The 24,530-nt window shown below is 34.4% G+C and overlaps 1 protein-coding gene across 34 annotated transcripts in view; it reads right to left on the bottom strand.

Moving 5' to 3' along the window:
- Window positions 1-24,530, bottom strand: part of NRXN1 (neurexin 1) — a 1,199,463-nt gene that overhangs the window by 1,072,836 nt on the left and 102,097 nt on the right. For 8 of the 34 annotated variants that reach the window (XM_081593708.1, XM_081593711.1, XM_081593713.1 and 5 more), the window contains exons 2-4: window positions 11,288-11,305; window positions 7,937-7,966; window positions 7,159-7,170 (exon numbers count right to left, since the gene is read on the bottom strand). The exons of 5 other annotated variants lie outside the window; for them this stretch is intronic. In XM_081593708.1, the coding sequence (XP_081449834.1) occupies window positions 7,159-7,170; window positions 7,937-7,966; window positions 11,288-11,305 (60 nt within the window). Of the gene's footprint in view, window positions 1-5,511; window positions 7,171-7,930; window positions 7,967-8,384; window positions 8,403-11,287; window positions 11,306-24,530 lie in introns of those variants that run through there. 21 more of the 34 variants (XM_081593714.1, XM_081593712.1, XM_081593707.1 and 18 more) reach the window with 10 other exon arrangements.

The following is a 24,530-nucleotide window of genomic DNA, read 5'->3' as shown; positions in this document are numbered from 1 at the left end:
TGGTTGAGTAGAATTAACCTTTCATGCTTTACTGTGCCACTATTCTCTGTAGTATGGGCCACCAGGACACTGATGTCTAGTTATTTATAACTTAATCATAGAATCATAAAAAATAGGGTATTTATAGTGGTCATGTATGGATGTGAGAGTTGGACGGTGAAGAAAGCTGAGGGCCGAAGAATTGATGCTTTTGAACTGTGGTGTTGGAGAAGACCCTTGAGAGTCCCTTGGACTGCAAGGAGATCCAATCAATCCATCCTAAAGATGATCAGTCCTGGGTGTTCACTGGAATGTATGATGTTGAAGCTGAAACTCCAATACTTTGGCCACCTCATGCGAAGAGTTGACTCATTGGAAAAGACCCTAATGCTGGGTAGGATTGGGGGCAGGAGGAGAAGGGGACAACAGAGGATGAGATGGTTGGATGGCATCACTGACTTGATGGACATGGGTTTGGGTAAACTCCGGGAGTTGGTGATGGACAGGGAGGCCTGGCGTGCTGCAATTCATGGGGTCGCAAAGAGTCGGACACGACTGAGTGACTGAACTGAACTGATAGGATAGGCAGATTTTGAGACTAATAACTTCTTAAAACCCTGGGCATATTACAGAGTATTAGTTTTCAGATTCACTTAATCTAAGGGTGTACAGTATGTTTTACCATCGCCAGTGACAGAAACCATCTTTTCCTTACTTTCCCATTTTGTCATGTAACAGTATACTGGAGAATGGAGTATTTTTATTAGCTAATAATACACATTCTAAGATTTAGACATGTGAGGCTGAATTATTTTGCTCGGGTCAGTAAAAAGCAAATGCAGGATTTGAACAGGTCTTATGACTATGGTACTTACGTATCACACTATATTGGTCCTTTGTTATAAGGTAGAGTTTTACTCCCCTAAAATAAAATCTTCAAAATGAGAAACAATAGCATCTTATATAATGCTTTATTTATTATCACTTTCCTTCATACTACCTCTAAATTTATTTTTAAAATAAGAAGATAAAATCCTGTTTCATGATTATTAGTGTTTAAGTGGAGCAAAGTCTTAAGGTCTCCTTAGAGTTGATAAGTCTGTATCAGTTATTTTAGCCAAAATTTCCACAGTGTTTTGCCTATCATAATAAGCAATGTCTCCTATTATATGTTATAAATAGAATAGTGTCAACAATTTGTAAAAGTTATCTGTAAAGTTCTTCTCTGCTACAAAGTTCTGATTCTAGTTGAAGATTCAAGTCCCTTTACTATATGAGCTAATGAGTATCCTGGGTAATTACAGTATTCTTTAAAACTCTGGCCAAGACAAGTTAAGAAATATCTTCTTACCAGCCTAAAGGTTCTGATTTTTTAAACCTATATTAATTTAGGCTTCCTTCATAGCTCAGTTGGTAAAGAATCCACTTGCAATGCAGGAGACCCTGTTCTATTCCTGGGTGGGAAGATCCGGTGGAGAACGGACAGGCTACCCACTCCAGTATTCTTGGGTTCCCTTGTGGCTCAGCTGGTAAAGAATACACCTACAATGTGGGAGACCTGGGTTTGATCCCTGGGTTGGGAAGATCCCAACTTCGCTTCATTTCAGATTAACAAAAATTCATTTCAACATGGATAAATAAGATAAAAACATTATTTTGGAAAAGAAATGATCCGTTTAACATTCAATATGATATATATATATATTTTTTGCTATTTATGATCTATTTCAGTAAAGAATCTAAAGTTATATTTATACTACCTCATGCTTTAAACTGTTAGACTGTGAAGAATCCTTTCTGTGCTGTTCAATGAGGATTAATTAATCCACTACAAGCTTAACAAAATCCATATTTAGTTTACCAGTTATTCAATGTCATAATTGTGTATAGAATGTAAATGAGAAACCTCTCATCACAGAACCAAGAGTGAAGATATAAAAAAGGTGCTGGGCTTTTCTTAGTAAAAACATAATGATTAAAACCATTAAATTGCAGCAAGAGGTCATACAGAAATATTTACTCTTCAAGTAGCTTTTCTTCATTGTGCTCAGAACTGACAGGCAGGTAGGCTAAAGAAGACTGCAAAATAAAAGCCAAATTTTAAACAGTCTAAGTAGCCTTCTAAGTATATTACATTAATGAAGTAGACATTTAATATCTTATTTCATGAAGTGAAATTCTGGTCATCCCATGTTGTGTGGCTGAGCAGCTTCTAGTACTGCAACAATAGAAGTCATAATAGATAAACAGAAATAAATTATGCCTCAGTTGCAAATGAACCACGTGTAAGCATTTCAATACAGTTAAAATTCTGTCAAAACTCAAAAATGCTACTGAGCAATGAAGAATAGTTGATATTTTGAAGCTAAATGAGGAGACATGACTTCAGAAGTCATACAAAAGAAGAGAGATATGATATTCTCAAAATTAAATTAGTTCTGTATCAGATATCACAGTAAAATGTGTTTCCGAGTTATAAAACAAACATGCATCATGACGTTGGTGAATGGAAACTGTGCACTTCACAGACAAATTAGTTACAAACAAAGATGATAGTTGAAACAAAAGTTATGGAAACAGAAGAAGATGTATAACACTACTAAATATGTTATTTTTCTCTAAGTATTAATAATATCAAATCTATTTCAAGAATAGATAGAATATTAGTTGTGGCTTGACATTACAGATAAAATTTTAAATACATAATCTTTGATACTGCTTATCAATTAGGTGAGTGGAACTAACTATATCTAGGTATTAACACAATTGGTTATGAGGAAACTGTATTTTCTTTACAGTTATTTCATTTTAAGATCCTCATTTTCACTAACACAATGAAGTTTAGGAACTTTTAAAATGTGTAATTACATGCTTGACAGTTGTAATACCTTGGCTTTCTAGTAACAGGAGAAACACAGATAATCAAACAATAAACATTTGAAAGAATCAAACAGAAACTTATTTTGCAAATACAGGGCGGGATTTACAAACGAAAGGAATAGCAAATATGCTCATATCACATTAAGACATATCACAGATAAGACAAATTCTGGCTTGTTTTAAAGTTTGCAATCCTAACCCAATTGAAACCCAGTTTAAACACAGGTCTTATGGTACATCACAATTGATACAGGTTAAAAAAAAAGAACTCAAAACTCATGGAAACCACATTAGTTGGTTTAACATTATATATGTGTTTCAGGAAATGTCCTGTACTTGCTATCACACAAATAGTGAAAGTTAGAAAATATAGTTTTATTATTTGCCACTGTGACAGTGAATCATATTAAAATTTTTAAAATCCAACAAACACAAAAACACACATTGACTTTTTACTTCCTTACAGGACCATTGCTGTTCATAGGCTAAGACATAATAAAATGATACCAGAATGATATTTTACTAGAAAGAAATACTTTAACTTTGAAAAAGGATATGATTGGAAACAAAAGAAGTGTAGAGACAGAGAGCATTCAATATAATCTATTGCTACAACTTTTTCTAGTTATTTTTACAACTTTCCTTTTACTTTTCCACCCTCTACTATGCCCACCACAAACCCTCCATGTCCTCCTCTATATCTACCTTTTCCAATACACCCCCGACACACACATACTTAAATCATGAGAATGGCAAGTTCAAGATACAGTAAGAAAGACATTCTGGAAATACAATGGTCAAAAAGAAAGTCAAGCTTCCTGCCCTCATGGAGCTTACATTCTACTAAGAAAAGTTGACATTAAATATATAATCATTCACATAAATATATACACTTATAATAATTGTTACGATGGAAAATATAGGCTTTTGATCATCATTTAATGGACAATTATTAACCTATGCTTCTCAGCTATTTAACCAGTCAATGATGGCTGGATTTTCAGTATAACATTCTTTGACATTTTCTGATTTAAATGGTTATTCAGTTTTCTCAAATATTAGAGTAAAATAAAATCAATTGTTGGAATGAAGTGACCAGTTAAAACATACATAGAAGAAAACAAAAGCAAAAAACTGCATTCCCAGACAAATAGATAAATTTAGATTCTCAAAAGGAGTGGAAAATAAAGATAATATTGTCAATAGTCCTAATAATACTGTGGCATATTTCAAACCTAGAAAGAAAGCAAACACAGTGTCATGAAGACTACTTGAATCTATCTAACCACAACCAATGGGAGTTTGGTTGGCCCTGAATATTATCTCTCTTAGCTATCCCAAAGAAAATAAAGGTTATTCCTAACTGTAATCATTTAGAAAACATGAAACCAAATCAAAATAATCAACTCTAAAATGTGAAACAGAATGACCAAGTGAAAATATGAGTCAAGATGGTCTACAGAAAGAGTGAAAAAGTTTTTATTTCATTCATTGTGATTCTGCTAGCAAAGCAATGAGCCCTAACACATCTCCAGCTGACTTATCTGCTTTTGTCATACAATATGATAAGGAATTCTGCAGTTTTCAAACCCTGAAGAAATAATTACGGAGTTTGGAAGGATCCATACCAACTGTGTAGGGATACATCATAAAGTGATACCAATGCTTACCTCTAGAGAGAAGCCTGAGGAGGAGGATGAAGGAGGTTATCAGAAGAAATGTTCCTTTTTAAAATGTACAAAATGAAATACATTTGTTTGTCATTGGACATTTAAAATTTCAGAAAATACCTAAGAATCCATATAAAATATATCAACATGATAGCAATAATATTCTTGAACCTAGTTTTGCTTCTGGATTCAATAAAGGAAGATTTTAATTCACAAATGATTATTCCAGAGCACCTGAATTCACTACTCCAAAAGAGAAATGTTGGGTCCAAAAAATGTTTCAGGATTATAATTTGATGGGAAGATTTGAGAAGCTTGAATTTCCAATGCAAATCTGTTATTTCAGATTAGGTAGATTTAACACATTTTAGGCACAACTAGGATTTAACCTGATACAAAAGGCTACACGGTAAAGTTTCTAGACATTTTTGACTCCTCCAGCAGGTGGTACAAGGCAAGGATAGCCTCCTAAAGGAGACCCTGATTCATACTATCTTTATCTTTTCTGAATGCCCATCACTGATCATACTATTTACCACTCTCCCTGCACTTCCATTTATTTCATTTAACTTACCCATGTTTTCATTCCCTATTTTACTGACACTCATTTATGATTCATCACAGTCAAGATTGGATTTTTTGTTCTAGAATGCAATTTGTTGAACTGATTTTCAACTAATGCAGACTTACAAATCATGTTTCTCATTATATATATGCATATGCATATATATATATATATATATATATATATAGCTTAACCAACATGTAAAGGTGATCACTGTTTTACAAAATACCCAAGTCCCTCTCAAAGTCTTCTTTTCCCATTTAACACCAAGAAGCATACTAGTCCCACATTTTTTTTTTTTTGCATCCTACTCCTATTAACAGAAAAATAATGTAAAGTAAATACCAAATTCCTGTCCTGTATAGTTTTGTGCTGATTGAGAAATAAAATTTGATAAAAACTGGTAAAGCAAAAATATTTTTGACACGCATGCCAACAGAAAACTTTTAAGACTAACATAATAAAACTGAATAAAGTTAGGTGACACTTAACATTAATTACATCAAAATGAATATCAGGTAAGCATAAACATGAATTATTCCATATGTAGAGCTAAATGGTTATATAATTAGAGCATTATTTTTAAGAGTTACTTTTTCACAACATAATTGACATATATGTGTATATATATTTAGAAAGTTTGTGTATACACATGCATTCGTACAAATATATGCATGCACATATACAAACACATATACATTTACTTCACTCAGCTAGTAAAATAAAATATAAATACATTTCCCTCTATGTCAGCCTGACTCCTATACTAAGGAACTTGGGGGGAAATGCCCACTTCAGAAATGGAAGTAACAGTAGTTTGGCCTCAAAAAAAAAAAAGAATTTTAAAAATTATCCCAAATGGTACACAAAATTTCTAAAAGAACTGATACATGTTGTCATTTTCATGGTTGCTGAAAGTGTAAAACAAGGTTAAATTATATTATTGGAAATGGCTGACCAAAATACAAACTGCAATAACATATGCTCTCTCTTTATTGGCTCAAAGTACACAAACAACATTTGTTTCTAAAGGTCTATGTTACACATTTAAAACTTTGATATCATCTCTTACTTATTTCTACACTCATATTCAGTGCTTTTTTTTAAACAGAAAAGCTTCCCTGCTAGATGACACTAATGTAAAGGGAGAGAACTGTGAGCTTTGGTACCAATTTACCTGATTAAGATTCAGAGCAAAAGAGAGATTCAGAGAATTCAAAGAAACACATGCTTGTGTTTAAAACAGCCAAAATAAAACAAAACTAGATACCAAGGGCACATTCATTAATATACAGTTAAAAATGGTTAAAGGCTATGAGACATATTTACCACAGCTGCATATCATCTATTTTCTTTTAATGAAAACATTAAACACAATGTGGATGGTTCTAAATGGCAAACTAAGCATGCTTTTAAATTTGGCACCAATATTGTCAAAGAATACACATGCCTGACTTACCAAGGGATGCTGAAATGTATACCTAGTTGACAATGTCCTTAAAACAAAGTTAGTATGCACAAAAGAAAGAGCAGGCTTGTCTTGAGCCTTTGTCTCTCTTATGACACTACCTTTTAGAGTTACCATGGAGTCAACGTGTTTATGTAACATCTAGCAGACCACAGCCTGATGAGCCTGTAGCAGTACCATTTCAATGCTGCACGTGCTTAGACTTACATTCTTAGGCAGAATGGCTGGTGCAGGTGTACTCCAGAATTAAATATTTGAGGATGATATGTTTCTGGTGGCTACACTCATTATTTAACTACCATTAAATGATACTGTAAAAACTGACACTGAAACCTGTAACTAATCTTTAAATATGTTAATTATATAAGCGGCTGACATGAAAAAAAAAAAAAAAAACCACTCCAAAGAGCAAGAAAAAACAGAGGGAAACATTTTGATGGATTTTTCTTACCTTAAATTCATAAAATATTCATTACCACTCACACCTACTTCCCAGTGCCCATTACTAATGCCAAAAGGTCTAAATATATTTGCATAACTTAGACACACTGTTATTCATATAGATGATATTAAGAAGAAATAAAATAATGTAATACCTTTACTTTTACCTATGGATTTGATGAAATGGTTCCATGAAGAAAGGGTTTCCATACAAAGAGAATAAAGAGGAGAGAAACAACAATAAGAATTATGAATATATGTAAATGTACTACTCTTTGAAAATTAAATATATAAGAAGGTATAAATAAGGGTTTGAAAACAAATGGAGATATAATCAATACATGTTGAGAAATCTGCCTTTTTTTAAGGCAATACGTGCAAGGAAATTAGAAAGCCCATGCTCACTTTAAAAGACTGCACAAAAGGAGATACACAATGCCTGTAGGTAGAAAAAGTATTGATTTTGTAGAACACTATACTCAGCATTCAAGAAGCCAGAAGCCAAAGATGTCTGCATATGTTCCCAAACTGCCATGCATGGGTGAAAAATGGACTCTTTTTGGTGCAGTACATTAAACCAAGTATCTTCTTTCATATATTAATGGTTCTCTGATTTTCTTTACTATAACTACCCTTAACTGCATATGCTGATAAACGTATGGAAACTTCCAATTACAAGTTCTTATGTCTCATTTATTTGCAGATATTATAGTGCAAGAATGAAGAAAAATAAAAGTCAAAGGAGCAAACCAATACCAAACCAACAAATAAAGGGGAGAAAAACACATGAAAAAAATATGAACAAAGCTATGCATTTTATTTGCAGCCAGATAACTTGCAAGCATTTGCCCATCCTTTGCAGCAAATGGTTTGAAAGCAGCTAGAGAACAAGAAAACACTGAAAGCAGAGTGGAAAAGGAACAGAGCCCATACCTTGGTCGCCCATCATCAGGTGCGCCAGACCTTGAAGGGAAACAAGAGCACAGTCAGCAATAAACCAGGGTGCATGGGAAGGCAGGGTTGTCACAGTGACAAAAATGTTCAGTGACAGACATCTTGTTTCCTATGAGACGTGTCTGTATGACAGAGGCAAATCAAAAGCATTCTTTCAACTCCGGGTTGGAATGCTTTGGGGCAAAGACTTACAGAACTGCAATTTAAACACTTGCATATGCTGCACTGTGTATTTCTCTATGTATCAGCTGGAGCATTCCAGAGCAGAAGAGCATGACTTAAAGTCCAACCAATCCCTTAAATATTGCATCTGCCCTGCGTGCCCTCTGATGAGGCTGTTTTGAACACTGCCCCCACAGGGTATGCATTCTTTGGTGACGAAATTATATTAAAAAAAAAACAAAAACAAAAAAAAACAAGGGAATACCTGAAACATGGGCTGGGTCTGATCTTTTTCCTCTCATAAAAAATGAGACATTTCATAATTAAATGAAAAAAAGAAAAACACATCCTGAGTCACACTGAAATGATAATGCAGAAATGGCCCCTTGTCTGACACAGTTAGGAACTGAATAAGCTTGTTCGAATATAAAAAAGATCATCAGACATGCAGTTGTAAAGTTAGAACTTACTATGGAATGAAATTTTTTTTAGAAACAATGGATGACCTTTAAACAAGCTTAAGTAGTTTTCCATGAAAAACAAAATTATTTAGCATTTTACTTAAATATTACTTCAATATTAAAGTATGAGTTAACATGAGTATATTTAAGATATAATTTCATCAAGGTAGTTTTCTAAATGAATATGGAATTCCTTTGGTTTATTTAAATTATTTTTAATCTTGCTTGACAATCTTAGATTGAAGATTACCCTTTTTCTAAAGAATACTAGTATTTTCTTTTAAAAAATTATTTCACTATCTATAAATATGTTTTACTTTTCAGCATTAATTCCTAGTTCTTTATTCTAAATTTAGAAATTAAGTTATGCTTCAATCCCTGTATATTTCAAAAATATGGGGAAATTCTAGAGAAATAAAGCATACATACAAATTTAATAAAATGTGTATTTCATTTCCCACTGTTCAAATATATTTGAGGCTTTGAGCTAAACAGCATTGTATATTACTTGAATCAGTATTGAAATAATCTGTATTATGTCCTTAAAATTTTAAGGGGTACTTACACATTCCTGTGGGGCAGACACAATTACAGATCACCATATAATTATGATATAAAAATTATTTAGCACAGTAGTTTAATGTTTCTGTAATCTAGTTTCTTTTATATTTTCTAAGTGATTTTTAAACAAAAGAAAAATCACAATCAGTTTAAAAAGTTTATGATTCATTGGTGACTCATGATACTTTATATGCTTAAGAACAGCGGCTTATCTGCCCAGGTTATGTAATTTTTCATTCAACTTCATTTTAAAATTACTATATATTTCCTAACAATAGTTCATAAAATTTTTGTAAAATAAATCAGGGAAATAATTCTGTGCAAGATGTAACTCTTACATTCCTCTAATGGCTTTTAATACTACCTTAGTAAGAATGGAAATTTTTAAACATCAATAACATTTGCATTGTTTGTGTTATACTTCCTACCTCCAAGGCAGCTAGACAATATGGTCAAACTGGAATTATAAACATAGACATTAAAAATTATGATTGAATAAAGTGAAGTTGTTCAGTTGTGTCCCACTCTTTGCGACCCCATGGACTGGAGCCTACCAGGCTCCTCCATCCATGGAATTTTCCAGGAAAGAGTAGTGGAGTGGGTTGCCATTTCCTTCTCCAATGATTGAATAAACTTTATTACAATAGTTTATGAGCCTATACTCTGAAAATCTTGTCAATTTTTTTCATGAGATGTGTAAGGAGAGAGTCATACACGCTTATTAAGCTGATTTTAAAGCCCCTTTGAATGCAAGTGGATTTAAAGAGAAAAGAACAGAAACTTGGACCTTTTTACAGGATGACTAAGGAAATACTCAAAAAAAGCCAAAAAGATTAAAAAAAAAAAAAAAACAAACCCTTTTGAACTCAAATAATGTGCACAATTATAAATGAGAATGATTTTGAACAATGTCAGTCAGACCTGTAAGGGTAATATCTTTACCAAGTGCATACTCACATGCTATTTAAATTATATTGTAGAAAAAAAGATGCCATTTACAGAAGCAACACCTGGAAAAATTGTCACTGGTGACTTCTTTTAAACTTTTAATTTGTTTTACTTAAATAATGAAACAGAAATGTTCAGCAACTAAGCAATTGAAATAATCCACCAAATAATCACAAATAATATGCTGATATCTGCTACTGATCAATTTTGTATTAGCATGAATCACTCTTTGAGATGTCAAATTTTAGTAATTTTAATCTGTTACGTTAGATGGGGACTCTTTTTCTAGGGAATCTGAACTCTTAATGCTGTGATTATGTAAGTTGATATGACATCAATTTCCCTTTCACAATTCTTTGCACTTCCTAGTTCTTTTCATGTTTTTATCCTTTACATATTCATTTTACAGCACATGAACTAATGCATTTAAATTATTTAAAGGTAAGGATGTTGAAATATGAAACTAACACAACAGAAAATCAACTATATTTTACCATTTTTCTATTTAAAAAAGGATGTTGAAACATGTTTTAGTTTGTTGAATTCAACAGGAAAAATGTATAGCTTTCTCAAAATCTCTTGATAATTTTAGAAAACCTTGAACAAATACCATAATTCTATTTAACACACATAGAATATTACAAATATACTCACCAGTAATCATGCTGGAGTGCTGTATGCTTTCATTTCCATGAACCAATGGCTTATTTTTAATCTAAATTTATGCCTCTTATACTTTATTTTGTGTTTTTAATATCAAATCATTTGAAACTAAACCAATGGGCTAGAGGTGGTATAATAATGCTCAACATTTACAAAAGAAATCATTTTGAACAAGAAAAAAAAATGGAGAATCATGCACTGGGTTCAGAAACCACAAAGATAAATTTTTTTCATTTAAAATAAAAGAAGCAAGATTGCGTCATTTTTCCATGGAGAACACTGAAATAAGTATTCTAAGGTTTATATGGGATGCTGAAGTCCATCAAGGCCTGGAGTTAAGGTTGAAGGGGTTTCATACACTTGGGGCTGAAGGGAGTTGAAAGTGTGTGTTCTATATGAAAAATGATACACAATCCAGAAATCAGCAAATACTCAGAAAGAAGTTCAACTTACCGTCTACATTCAAGATGTACTCTACTATTACTAAGAAATAAAAAGCAAATGAGAGTTGGAAAACAAAGTAGAAAGCACCCACCTTCCACATTGTTGTCTTCTGAAAGCACATGACAAGGAGGGAGAGAAAAGGAAAAACATTCATTAAGCAGCATGCAGACTAGACCTTGCCTTTGCATGTCTTTTTCATGCAAGGCACCATACACATCATGCAAGTGCTCCATCGCTCCCATTCAAAGGGGAAAAAAACAGTCACAGGAAGCAGGTTCCCTCCCACTGGCAGCATTTAAGGAATATGAGACAAAATTTCAGTCATACTGCTGGGTACTGAGCAAGGAATTTTCAAAAGTCTTTCATTGGCCTGTGCAAAACATACATAACTCTTATATGCTGCTAGTACAGTTATCCTAGCAATTTTTTTAAAGCTTTTTTATAACAGTTCTAAAAGATTCTATTTTTAATTTCAACTTACTTGGACAAAAGAAAATTCATGACAAGTAGTCATGAAATTTCACTTAAAGATATTCCAGTTCTATCAGATATGTAATCTATTTACATTGTGGCCTTGAAATATTTCTAATACTTAAATTTATTTCCTTAAAAAACGTAACATAAATTTATGTACCTAAAATCTGTAATTTATTTAGTTTATAGTGTGTTCATACTTTTTAACAAATGACAATAGTTTATTGCAATTTATTAAAATCCTAACTTTTAAAAATGTAAAGTAGAAAAAGTAAGCATTACAAGAGAAATTCATTTGATAGCTGTTCATAAGACAAAGCTTACCATGATTTATTCACTTTATACATCTGTTTAGGGTGTGAATATGAATGTAGTTAAGATACTGATAATATTGGGTTAAATTCCCTTGTTTGTCCATATATCTATATAATACTTAAATTTTTCATATATTAAGTATATTTCCATACGTGTATATACAAACATATATAATCAGATTTTACACATCTTAACTACACATAATCAATGTAAGTGTACGGAATATAAAATATTATTAATATCTATGAGGCAATTCAAGTACTATTTGAGACACAGGGCTTCGAATCTAGGTAAGAGATGGAAGGAAAAACTGTTTTATGGGACTAGGGTGAGAGTAATATTTTGGTACTTACGAAAAAGTTTTCAACAATAAGCATATCTATGTTGACATTTCTTGTCTTATTCTTATATTTAATTTGCTGTGCTTTTAAAAGAGGCTACATGATGAAAAGTATTTATAAAAAGTAAGATAATAGTGAATGCTGTCAAGTTGAAAGAAAAAAAATAACTGCAAATGCACCATTTTATAGGTTTCAACAAATAGTTTTTTAATAGTCAAAGTTACTAATGAACTAAAAAAAATTAACTTTGTTTAAAATATATTAGGTGGAAAATGAAATATCAACACAGCTATATTTATTGATGTGGCCTTAATGCATAATGGAACATGGATAAATGTAGACAATAACACCTAAACAAACTACTTCGTTTCCTAGAGTTCATGTTAAAAGAAAAGTTTTTTAAAAAATGACTGAAATGATTGGTATGTGAAATTCATTTCCTGTTTGATTTAGGTTTCATATCTACCAAATAAGGAACCAAAATGTATTACTTTTCAAAGGCAACTTGGATATGACATGGTCACAAACATTAAGTTTTTGTTTTATTGTTTTATATTGAGAATCATATAAAGATATAAACATTTTAACGTTTAGAATACACTTTGGTTTTATAATGATATCTTTGAAACTCTATTTTCCACTTAAGATGCTCATTTTTCAATAAGTTTTTTAAATATGCGGAGTAAAACAACAAAATCAGGGAATTTAGAGGAGAGTTACTTAGCAAATATGGTCACGAGTAGGGCAGTTCCAGAAAGGGGTTTTGGTAAAGTGTTGCATGAAAGTCTAATAGAGAAAGGAAAATGAAAACAAACCAATGAAACAGGAATATAGATGACACAAATTTTATACATGTGCTTCATAGGATATGAGGAAAGGAAGCTGTGCTGACAAAATCAAGGTCAGTCATTCGGTCAGCTGAAATTGCGTTCTCTTTTCACTATTAACTAAGGCACAGGGCCACAGGCATTACCATCGATCCTGTCTAGTCATACAGCATTTCTCTGAGTTCTTACTCATACAGAGAACTAGGCTTAACCAAAGGAACTTCTGTTATGCAAATCCAAGTCATGCCCAAAGTGTAATCAAATCCTGACTTGACCATGTTCACAAAAATAGTCTTCTCATAAGACTTAGATTTTTTTACAGAAGCACTAGAGTGAAAGGAAAGGTAATGTATTAACTCTTATTTAAAGAAGAAGGGACAAACCAGCTTAGAACAGCCTTTCCTTGAGTTTCTATATATTTTCAGATTTAATTATAGGATTGAAAAAAAAATAACTTCTCTTTGTTTCAGTCTATTCTACCCCTTTGGTATCCATTTGCTGGCTTTAGTTGATGTAGAACCTGTTAATCTAGAGATGATCTCTAGGTTATTTCAGAATTTGGAAGTAACTACATATAAATGGTCAAAACTCTATCATTTACAGTCATTATCATGTATTTCTTTATCCTTTCTCTGCTTTCTACTTGGTTTTTGGACTAAACAAACAATATCAAGTTTAAAAAGAAAAGTTTTTCTTATAACACCAACTTTTGATTTCTCTTTTCAACCAAATACTATTTTAGTTTTGAGGAGCAACAGAGAGGTGCTAAAACTGGCGTGCCACCATGTAAAGCTAAAGCAGCATATTTTCCTTTAGTGTAAGGCAGAAAGCACTCCATCTAGCCTTACCTGTAGACATTGTCAAGTTAGGGAAAAGCTCTTGGGTTTGCAGAAAACCCTGGCTTCTCAATGCTGCTCACCTAGTCCTATTGTGTCTCTAGTAATCAGCTTTACTATGATTACCATGCCACATATAAAGATCACAGTCTTTCATTTTTCTTTTGATTGTGAAAATATTAAATATAAAATCATGAACAATACCACTTAAATTTTATTTTTCTTTCAGTTAGGACATATTTCCTTCACAGATATAGAAATCAAGTACTAGAATATCCGTCACATTATGAATGATGGTTGTATGCTGACGTGAGGGAAGCGGCAGACTTTTAAGTTGTATGCAAAATTGTATGCTTTAAAATTACTTCCAAAGAGCATCTTCATAGATGCTTTACGGTTGGTCCCCAGCTTATAAGGAGGGCTTCCCAGGTGACTCAGTGGGTAAAGAATCCAACTGCAATGCAGGAGACACAGGAGATGCAGGTTTGATTCCTGGGTCAGGAAGATCCCCTGGAGGAGGGCATGGCAGCCCACTCCAGTATTCTTGCCTGGAGAATCCCATGGACAGAAGAGGCTGGCAGGCTACTGTCCACGGGGTCACAAAAAGTTGAACACAACTGAAGGGACTGAGTACCAGATTATAAGAAGGCAAGGATGGTAACTTTATTATTACAGCCTTTGCACATAATCTTAATGACATACGACTAGGAAAAGATAAATAAATAAATAAATGTCCTTGTTTGAAAGTAAAGAAAATAAGAAATTTAATCATGCCAAGTGAATGAATCAAAGCATGGGATAAAATATCACAAATAACTCCTTTTGTATAATCAGTGTTTAGGTTTAGCAATATGAAATACTTCATCTAAATGCACAAGCAATAGTCAACTTACATGTTACATTTTACATTAAAAACTGACCCAAAGCAGTCTCCTGCTACCGCTTAGGCTCTCCTCCTTTTTGGTTCCTTCCTTCTCTGCTAGTGGCCTGTGACTGGCTCCCTACATTTTTTCTGGCTCCTCCTTTCCTCCATCAAAACTGCCACTACCGCAAAGGTTCCCACTCAGACCCATGCCCTCCATGGTAGGGTACATAATAGCAAACCTGGGGGCTGGTGCTAGCCAAAAGAAGCAGAAATTCAGAATACAATTTCATTTCCTTTCTAACATACCCTGCACTTGCTAGTGTCTACCCTCACCATTCTAGCCTCTCACAGTATTTTTCAAAACTTCATCCCTCGTTTGGGGGAACCAAATGCCTGTATAGCAGAATCTGGTTCCCATGGTGGCACAGGATGGAGCTTTGTTTTATTTTTCTTTTGGTGTTAAAAGTGAAAACCTTTAGGAAACCTCAGTACTGTGGGGCTGCTTCAAGGACAGGAAATGGAGGAAATCACTGGTTCTGTGGATCTGTGCGGCAGTCACCTACAGGATGAGAAAAGCCAGCCAGAACCAAGAGCAAGAGCAAACAGAAAAGGAAACATCAAGGTCCGTTATGGATTCTTAAAGAAGGAAAGAAAAGCCTGGGCAGGAATTTAGCTAGTTTCAAAAATCTTTTTATCAGGTGGGCTCAGCAACGAGTTTCAAATTCACCTAAATGGCACTCCCATTCGGTCTCCTGGAATCTTGATCCTAGGGGATGAGAGGAGCCACCTGGAGAAGCTTTTTTCTCCCCCCCTCTTTCTCCCTCCCTCTCTTTTCACTGTTCAGGAGTAAAAAGAGGGATATCTTTAACCAACCTGAAGCAGCAGAGATGATCTTGGCATCACATTTAGGACTATAAAACCATTCTCCCTAAGAAATTATGGGTAACATCTGACTGCACTTTCGGTACTTTTGGTACAATACAATGATTCAAGATATGGAATTAATAAGTCCTTTGTGAAGTGGTCTGAGACTACCTTACCTTACAGTCTTGTTTCTCTGGGAAATGTGAGATGAGTTTCTACCAATTTATTCCAATAAATATATTTATAAATAAGTATATTGAGATTATACTTTCATAAGTTGGAGACTGCCTATGTTTCTGCTTCACACAGGTACCAATTTTTTGACAAAGAACTTGTGGTGTTCAATTTAAAATGTTCCATCTCCTCAACCGAGGAAGAAAGTAAGGAAGAGAAAGAAGGAAGAAGAAAGCCTAATTATATGGCAGATTATTCTTGTGTGTAAGCTGTTCAATGGTCCTATTGGAATTTAACAATTGTGTGAACATATTAAAGTATATATTAAATAGCACACATAAACTTTATTGCATTTCCTTTTCATGAGCGCCTATTACAAGGATTTTATCTTGTTTTTATAGTCTCAGTTCTTCCCTACATCTAAACTTTGAGAAGTCAACATCTCTACATTTACAATAATAGCAGACTTGCTGCTGCTGCTAAGTCACTTCACTCGTGTCCGACTCTGTGCGACCCCATAGACGGAAGCTCACCAGGCTCCGCTGTCCCTGGGATTCTCCAGGCAAGAATACTGGAGTGAGTTGCCATTTCCTTCTCCAGTGCATGAAAGGGAAAAGTGAAAGTGAAGTCGCTAAGTCGTGTCCGACTCTTTGCGACCTCATGGACTGTAGCCCACCAGGCTCCTCCGTCCATGGGATTCTCCAGGCAAGAGTACTGGAGTGGGGTGCCATTGCCTTCTCCGAATAGCTGCTGCTGCTGCTGCTAAGTCGCTTCAGTCGTGTCCGACTCTGTGCGACCCCATAGACGGCAGCTCACCAGGCTCCGCCGTCCCGGGGATTCTCCAGGATAGCAGACTTAGGGAAAGACATTTCACAGTGACCACGAACAGAGCACAGTCTCCTCTGTGTGTGCTCATTATTATTGTGTGGATTGCTTCCTGAGAAATGAACATTTCTTCATATGGAAGTGACAGATAACAGCGATCAGGGTGTGTACTTTCCCACTCAAGCTCAATCATTGCTACACAACTCTCCAAAGAAAGCTGGTTCTGGGGAGTACTGCTTCTTAACTAAGAGTCCAAACTCACAGCAGTTTAGGAATTAGAGGTGGAAAACTCTTGGTTTGGAGTTGGGAAAATAAATTGAAATACACTTCTACCTACCCACTCAACATATCACCCCCTTCGAGTGGGTCTGTGGATGTGCCAGTACTCAGGGATGACTTTTTAAATGAGCAAATGAATAGGAAACATCCTCTGGATTGTGTGGGTAACAGCAAAGAATATTCCACAATGTGTCCTCCAACACTAAATACAGAGTAGATGAATTCTGCTGAAGGACACCAATGACCTTTCATTTGAGAGAACTATCTAACATATGCTAGATGTCTACAAATTTTTTTTTTACAAATCATTCCATTACAGAGATGTTTAAAATAAACTCAAATCTTCTGATTTTACTCATCCACACTTAGGATCTCAGAGAAGGCTATTTAATTGCCCTGAAGAAAAATATTCTGTCATTAAATTAAGGGGATATTGCACAAAAATATGACTAAGTAAGCCATACAGTAAAAACAACTCCTAAATTTAGAGATTAACAAATTAGATTTGTACAAATTGAATAGAAAATGGTTTGTATGATATAAAATTGACCTATCTATTATACATCTTTTATTTAAGGAAAAATAAAACTTTATTTAATATAAATAATTCATGTTATCTTTAATACATTAGGACCTTTGCATACTTAACAATAGTCCATAAGGTAAAATGCAATAAATATTAAAAAAATATTTCAATTCTTCAAAACTTTGTTTTTCATTACTTTGATGTTTAAAATGCAAGATATTTACATATTTTACAATTTATGGCTAACGTAATTTTAAAGTTTTATAAAAGTCACTGAAAATAAGAGAAATTAACTTTTTTCCTAAATAAAAATATTATGTTAAAAAATTCTAGCATGTTTAACAATTAAAAATTTTCCAGGAATCTCTCAAAGTTCACTAAAAAGCTATCTACAATGAAGTAAATATCTAGTAATCTTTAAAATGTAGGATATTTCAACAAGAGGAAGACTGTTATGAAGAATTCTGCTTCTCCAAAGACTGAAAACACTTGGTCCAATAGTACCCGAGGTTGAAACATATAAAATTACTATTTTCAGATTAAAATTGGTCAAATACCAATAATTTAAAATATTTCAATATATTTTTAAGTTGACGGTTTCTTTACAAGCTGTTCTATTCTCTGCTTACTAAATATAATGCAGTAATAACAGATTAAGACAAAAGTTATCACATTCTTTGGAACCAATCACTGGAAAACAGAAAACAATCAGATGTAATTTTTTTTAATGTTTTATGAAATGTTATTAAAAAAAAAAGGCAATGCCAAAGAATGTTCAAACTACCGTACAATTGTACTCATCTCAAACTCTAGCAAAGTAATGTTCAAAATTCTCCAAGCTAGGCTTCAACAGTACATGAACCGAGAACTGGTTCAAGCTGGTTTTAGAAAAGGTAAAGGAACCAGAGATCAAATACCCAACATCCTTGGATCATAGAAAAAGCAAGACAATTCCAGAAAAACATCGACTTCTGCTTTATTGACTACGCCAAAGCCTTTGACTGTGTGGATCACAGTAAACTGTGGAAAATTCTTCAAGAGATGGGAATACCAGACAACCTGACCTGCCTCCTAAGAAATCTGTATGCAGGTCAAGAAGCAACAGTTAGAACCAGACATGGAACAATGCACTGGTTCCAAATAGGGAAAGACTGTATGTTGTCACCCTGCTTATTTAACTTATATGCAGAGTATGTCATGTGAAATGCTGGGCTAGATGAATCACAAGATGGAATGAAGTTTGCCGGAAGAAATATCAGTAACCTCAGATAAGCAGATGACACCAACCTTATGGCAGAAGCGAAGAGGAACTGAAGAGCCTCTTGAAAGTGAAAGAAGAGAGTGAGAAAGTTGGTTTAAACATTCAAAAAACAAAGATCATGGCATCCGGTCCCATCACTTCATGGCAAATAGATGGGGAAACAATGGAAAGAGTGACGGACTTTATCTTCTTGGGGACTGAAATCACTGCAGATGGTGACTGCAGCCATGAAAATCAGTCCTGAATATTCATTGGAAGGACTGATGCTGAAGATGAAGCTCCAGTACTTTGACCACGTGATGCAAAGTACTGACTCATTGGGGAAGACCCTGGTGCTGGGAAAGATTGAAGGCAGGAAAGAAGGAGACTACAGAGGATGAGATGGTTGGATGGCATCACTAACTCAATGGACATGCATTTCAGCCAGCTCCAGAAGTAGGTTGGAGAAGGCAAAGGCAACCTACTCCATGGAAAATCCCATGGACAGAAGAGCCTGGTAGGCTGCAGTCCATGGGGTCACTAAGAGTTGGACATGACTGAGCGACTTCACTTTCACTTTTCACTTTCATGCATTGGAGAAGGAAATGGCAACCCACTCTAGTGTTCTTGCCTGGAGAATCCCACGGATGGTGGAGCCTGGGGGGCTGCCGTCCATGGGGTCGCACAGAGTTGGACACGACTGAAGTGACTTAGCAGCAGCAGCAGCAGCCAGGAGTAGGTGATGGACAGGGAAGCCTGGCATGCTGCAGTCCATAGGGTCACAAAAAGTCACACACAATTAAGAGACTGATCTTAACTGAAAGATATTAAGTAACTTCTTCTAAATGTTTCAGAGAAATAAGGATAAAAAATAATATACCCACCCTAGAGTAGGCCTTATCACTTTAAATGTACTTTTATAAACATCATCTTATATTATATTTATGTTATCTCAGTGTGTTGGATGACTTGGCTAACATACCTAAATAGAATGTAAAAGATTGCAAGAGTATATAGAAAGTTTGTTTTAGGGCTCCTTGTGAAAGCTTGCAAATTTCAAAAACTATATTAAAAAGAAAATAAGCATGAAGAATTTGGACAATATGCTGAAGTGTCTAGTAAGCTGGCGCTACGTTCCTGGAAAAATTATTAAAATATATCTATTATTGTCAATTTTTGTAAGTAATACAATAAAGCATGGGGACTATGTTCATGATTTCTTTGATCCTGTTGCAAGATAGCAGAAATATTTTAGGGAAAATATTTCTTCTTCATTGCATTTACGTGCTACTTCAATAAGTCAAAAATATAATACTGTTTAATTTCCTTTATTGAAGAAAAAGAAGGTCCTAACACCCACCTTCCTTGTGCTATTAGAATGAATTATTTCCCAAGAAAAATATACTTTTGTAAAACCTTTGCCCTACTATAATAGCAAAAAGCAGGCCCATGTTAGTAAATGTGTTTGCCCATGGGCATTCTAACCACTAGAAATAGAAGAGAGAATTATTCCGTAATTTCTTGCTTCCTTTAAGATTTAAAGAAAAGTGTTCATTTCATTCATAGCACATAAATTTTTCCTTCCCTTTTAAAATATCTGAAACAAAAGACTACTTGTTTCCAAGTCAAATATTTGGAAGGTTAGGCAATATAATATGAACTTGCCACATAAAGTGCATTTGTCTTTTCATTTTAGTTATAAAATGCAAATTTGATAAAAAAAACTATTTTTATTCCTTTTACCTACATGCTATATTTGCCTTTTCATTTTAGTTATAAAATGCAAATTTGATAAAAATACTATTTGTATTCCTTTTACCTACAAGCTGTATAGTAAATCTCCTGGGAACTGAGCAGGAAGCTCTAACCTTTTAAAATCTGAAACATTAGACAAATAGAAAGAAAAACTAAAGATGCTCTACAAAATCCTATCTTCCTTTATAAAATAAAGTTTTATGTTATAAGCTAACAATAAAATGTTTCTTCATAGGTACAACAAATTCTGTATAACTAAAGATTCCATATATATAACTGTTTTGGGCTAATGTCTAGTACTTAAATAGACCCATATGAATGCAAGTCCATGTTGAAGAAGGAGCCATAAACTTGAATAATCTATCCTTTATCTTTTGATTTACTGATCCATAAAATCAAATCACTACAAACACAAGCTTTTAGGGTAGCCTTATAATTCCCTATCTTACCTTTTTCTGAAATGGATATTCACTGCTTAAGAAAACATGCTAAAAGATAAAGAGTATTTTTTTTTTTGGACTTTTGTATAGCCTATTTAAACATTAATTCCAAAACAGTTCATTTTATTTTTTTAATGGAATAATATGAATATGATATTATTTCTTGACATTTATATAAACTGCTTTCTGATTACTGGAATAGAAACATTTCTTTTTAATCCAAACCACTTCCAAGATAAAGATTTAATTTTCTAAACAGTCTCATCAAGATATAATTCATAAGATATTGCTTCCGAATGTGTAGCAATACAAGGCTATTATGACCACTTCAATTCATAAGTTCCTTTCTAAACATCAATATCTTTCTCTATATTCCCCTTTAGGTCATTTAATTTTATTGTCACAGGTTTTATCTGTATGCCTATGAAAATGCTTTTTACATATATAGTTTAATAACAACAGCTGTTTTCAAATTAGTAAAAAGTACCTCCGTCTCACAGTCTCATACAATGAATTCTACTACATTATAAGTCAAAGACTTCCCTTCCTATAAATAGGTTTCCTATTGAGTAATACACTAAAGGAAACTAAACTGACAGGATAAATAACATGTCTGTAACACTGAAATACAGGAGAGACAAGGAGAGACAGGGAATATAAAAGGAGCAGCTCAAACCTTTAGTTAATTCTATAAAAGTCCAGGATCCTGTTAAGAGGATATTACATGATAATGAACACACCAAAGAGTAACCAAATAAAAATTATGAGTAGGAAGAATAGAATAATAACCCTGAACATGGAAGCATTAATTGTGGCATAGCAGAAGGAAATAGCAACCCACTCCAATATTCTTGCCTGGAGAATCCCAGGGACAGTGGAGCCTGATGGGCTTCCATCTATGGGGTCACACAGAGTCGGACATGACTGAAGCGACTTAGCAGCAGCAGCAGAAGGGGAAAAAAAGTGACAAAAACATCTAAGAGATGAAACAATAGATGAAAAAGTTTCATATAAACAATGGAAAAGATGAACACATAAATTTAGAGTGAATCTGCTGACTCTATTTTCAGTATTTATAGAATGCAGGTCTGATTGTAAAATTAAAATTGTCCATTTTATTACAGAAAAGTAACCCTCTCTATGATTGGTTCATGATATACAATCTCCATTTTTACATAGTAAAGAAAATGAGTCAATATAAGAATGGAAACAAATATATTTATAGTCTCGATATCTTAATGAAAAACATTTAATCTAGATCTGTTGTCTGGTAATAAAAAGAATTGAAAAGGATAGATGATTTCCAAAGGGTTCTGAGATCATCAAACATCTAAGTCCAGCCCCTGGCATTACAATGGCTTGAAAGAGATAATCCAACATAACCAGATACTGATCTTATTTCAAAGAAGAAAATATACATTGCTAAACCAGAATAGCTTCCTGACTCAGTACTTGTTATGGACCAAATGTCTGTGTCCCCCCACAATTCATATACTGAAACCCTACTTCTCAGTATATTAGGAAGTGGGGCCTTTGGGAGAGAATTGCTGCTGCTGCTGCTGCTGCTGCTAAGTCGCTTCAGTTGTGTCCGACTCTGTGCAACCCCATAGACGGCAGCCCACCAGGCTCCACCATCCCTGGGATTCTCCAGGCAAGAACACTGGAGTGGGTTGCCACTTTCTTCTCCAATGCATGAAAGTGAAAAGTGAAAGTGAAGTTGCTCAGTCGTGTCCGACTCAGCGACCCCATGGACTGCAGCCTACCAGGCTCCTCCGTCCATGGGATTTTCCAGGCAAGAGTACTGGAGTGGGGTGCCATTGCCCTCTCCATGGGAGAGAATTAGGATTACATAAAGTCATAGGAGTGAATGGAATTAGTGCCCTAAAAGTCATGAGAGAGTCTGCTTCACCTCTCTGCTCGCCACTATGTGAAAATTCAACAAGTCAGCAGTCTTCAACCTGGAAGCAGACTCTCATCAGAACCTGGCACCCTGTTATCAGATATCCAGTCTCCAGAACAGTGAGAAACACATTTCTCACTTTTATAAGCTACCCAGTCTATGGTGGCTTTTATAAGCCACCCAGTACTATTTTAGATCTTGTAATACTAAGGAACACTCACCTGTACTCTCCTCCCCCACTCTCTCTTTCTCTATATATATATATATGTGTGTGTGTGTGTGTGTATAACACAAAAACTTAATAGAATATTGATATTATTACAACAACTGAGAAAAAAAGAAAAAAAAAAACAAACTAGTTGCACAATATGTAGAATACTTGGAATGGCTAATACCTGCTGGCAAATGTAGCTCAAGGAAGTAGCTTAGGAAATGTGTACCTTATAGCTGTCAGAAGTAAATTATGTTCAAAGTGTGCAATGCTGCAAGTGATGCTCACAAACATAATGGAAAGAGAAAAATCACCTTTTTTTTTAACTGAATCTATTTTTTTTTTTTTTTTAGTTAATATGCTTCTTTTAAAGTTGAAATTAAATTATTCTGGATGGAGACTAAGAGAATATACTTCATAATTTTAAATGAGACTATCTATTATTCTATTATTGCATTCTAAGCCACTTTGGTCGTGTCCAACTCTTTGTGACTCCATGGACTGTGGCCCACTGGGCTACTCTGTCCAAGGGATTCTCCAGGCAAGAATACTGGAGTGGGTTGCCATTTCCTTCTTCAGGGGATCTTCCCGACCCAGGGATGGAACCCATGTCTCTTTACATCTCCTGCACTGGCAGACAGGTTCTTTACCACTAGTGCCACCTGGGAAGCCCATTCTGTTATTAACAAAAATTAAATCAAGCATTTTAAAGTACATAAACATATACGAAAACAGTTATAAAGAGAAAAAAAAATTGAACTAATTCTCAAAGTGAACAAATACTACTGAATCTGTAAGAAACTAGAAATCCTTGGAAAAATCTAGGCATTTATTGACAACATGCAATACTTTATTTTTTTTTTTTTAATAAATTTATTTATTTTAGTTGGGGGCTAATTACTTTACAATATTGTAATAGTTTTTGCCATACATTGACATGAATCAGCCATGGGTTTACATGTGTTCCCCTTCCCGGACCCCCCACCCACCTCCCTCCCCATCCCATCCTTCTGGATCATCCCATTGTCCCGGCCCTGAGCCCTTGTCACATGCATCGAACATGGAATGGTGCTCTGTTTCACATATGACAATACACATGTCTCAATGCCATTCTCCCAGAACGTCCCACCCTCACCTTCTCCCTCAGAGTCCATAAAATTGTTCCATGCGTCTGTGTCTCTTATTCTGTCTCGCATATAGGGTTATCGTTACCATCTTTCAAATTCCATATATATGCATTAGTATACTGTATTGTTGTTTTTCTTTCCGGCTTACTTCACTCTGTATAATGGGCTCCAGGTTCATCCATCTCAGTAGAACCGATTCAAATGTATTTTTTTTAATGGCTGAGTAATATTCCATTGTGTATATGTACCACAGCTTCCTTATCCATTCGTCTGCTGATGGACATCTAGGTTGCTTCCATGTCCTGGCTATTGTAAACAGTGCTGCAATGAACATT

This window comes from Giraffa tippelskirchi, chromosome 4 (assembly GCF_054371585.1).
Source record: "Giraffa tippelskirchi isolate mGirTip1 chromosome 4, T2T-mGirTip1v1.2.pri, whole genome shotgun sequence".
In the NCBI taxonomy this organism is placed as follows: domain Eukaryota; kingdom Metazoa; phylum Chordata; class Mammalia; order Artiodactyla; family Giraffidae; genus Giraffa; species Giraffa tippelskirchi.
The sequence above is the reverse complement of the archived record's forward strand: the minus strand, read 5'-3'. Positions and strand labels throughout refer to the sequence as shown.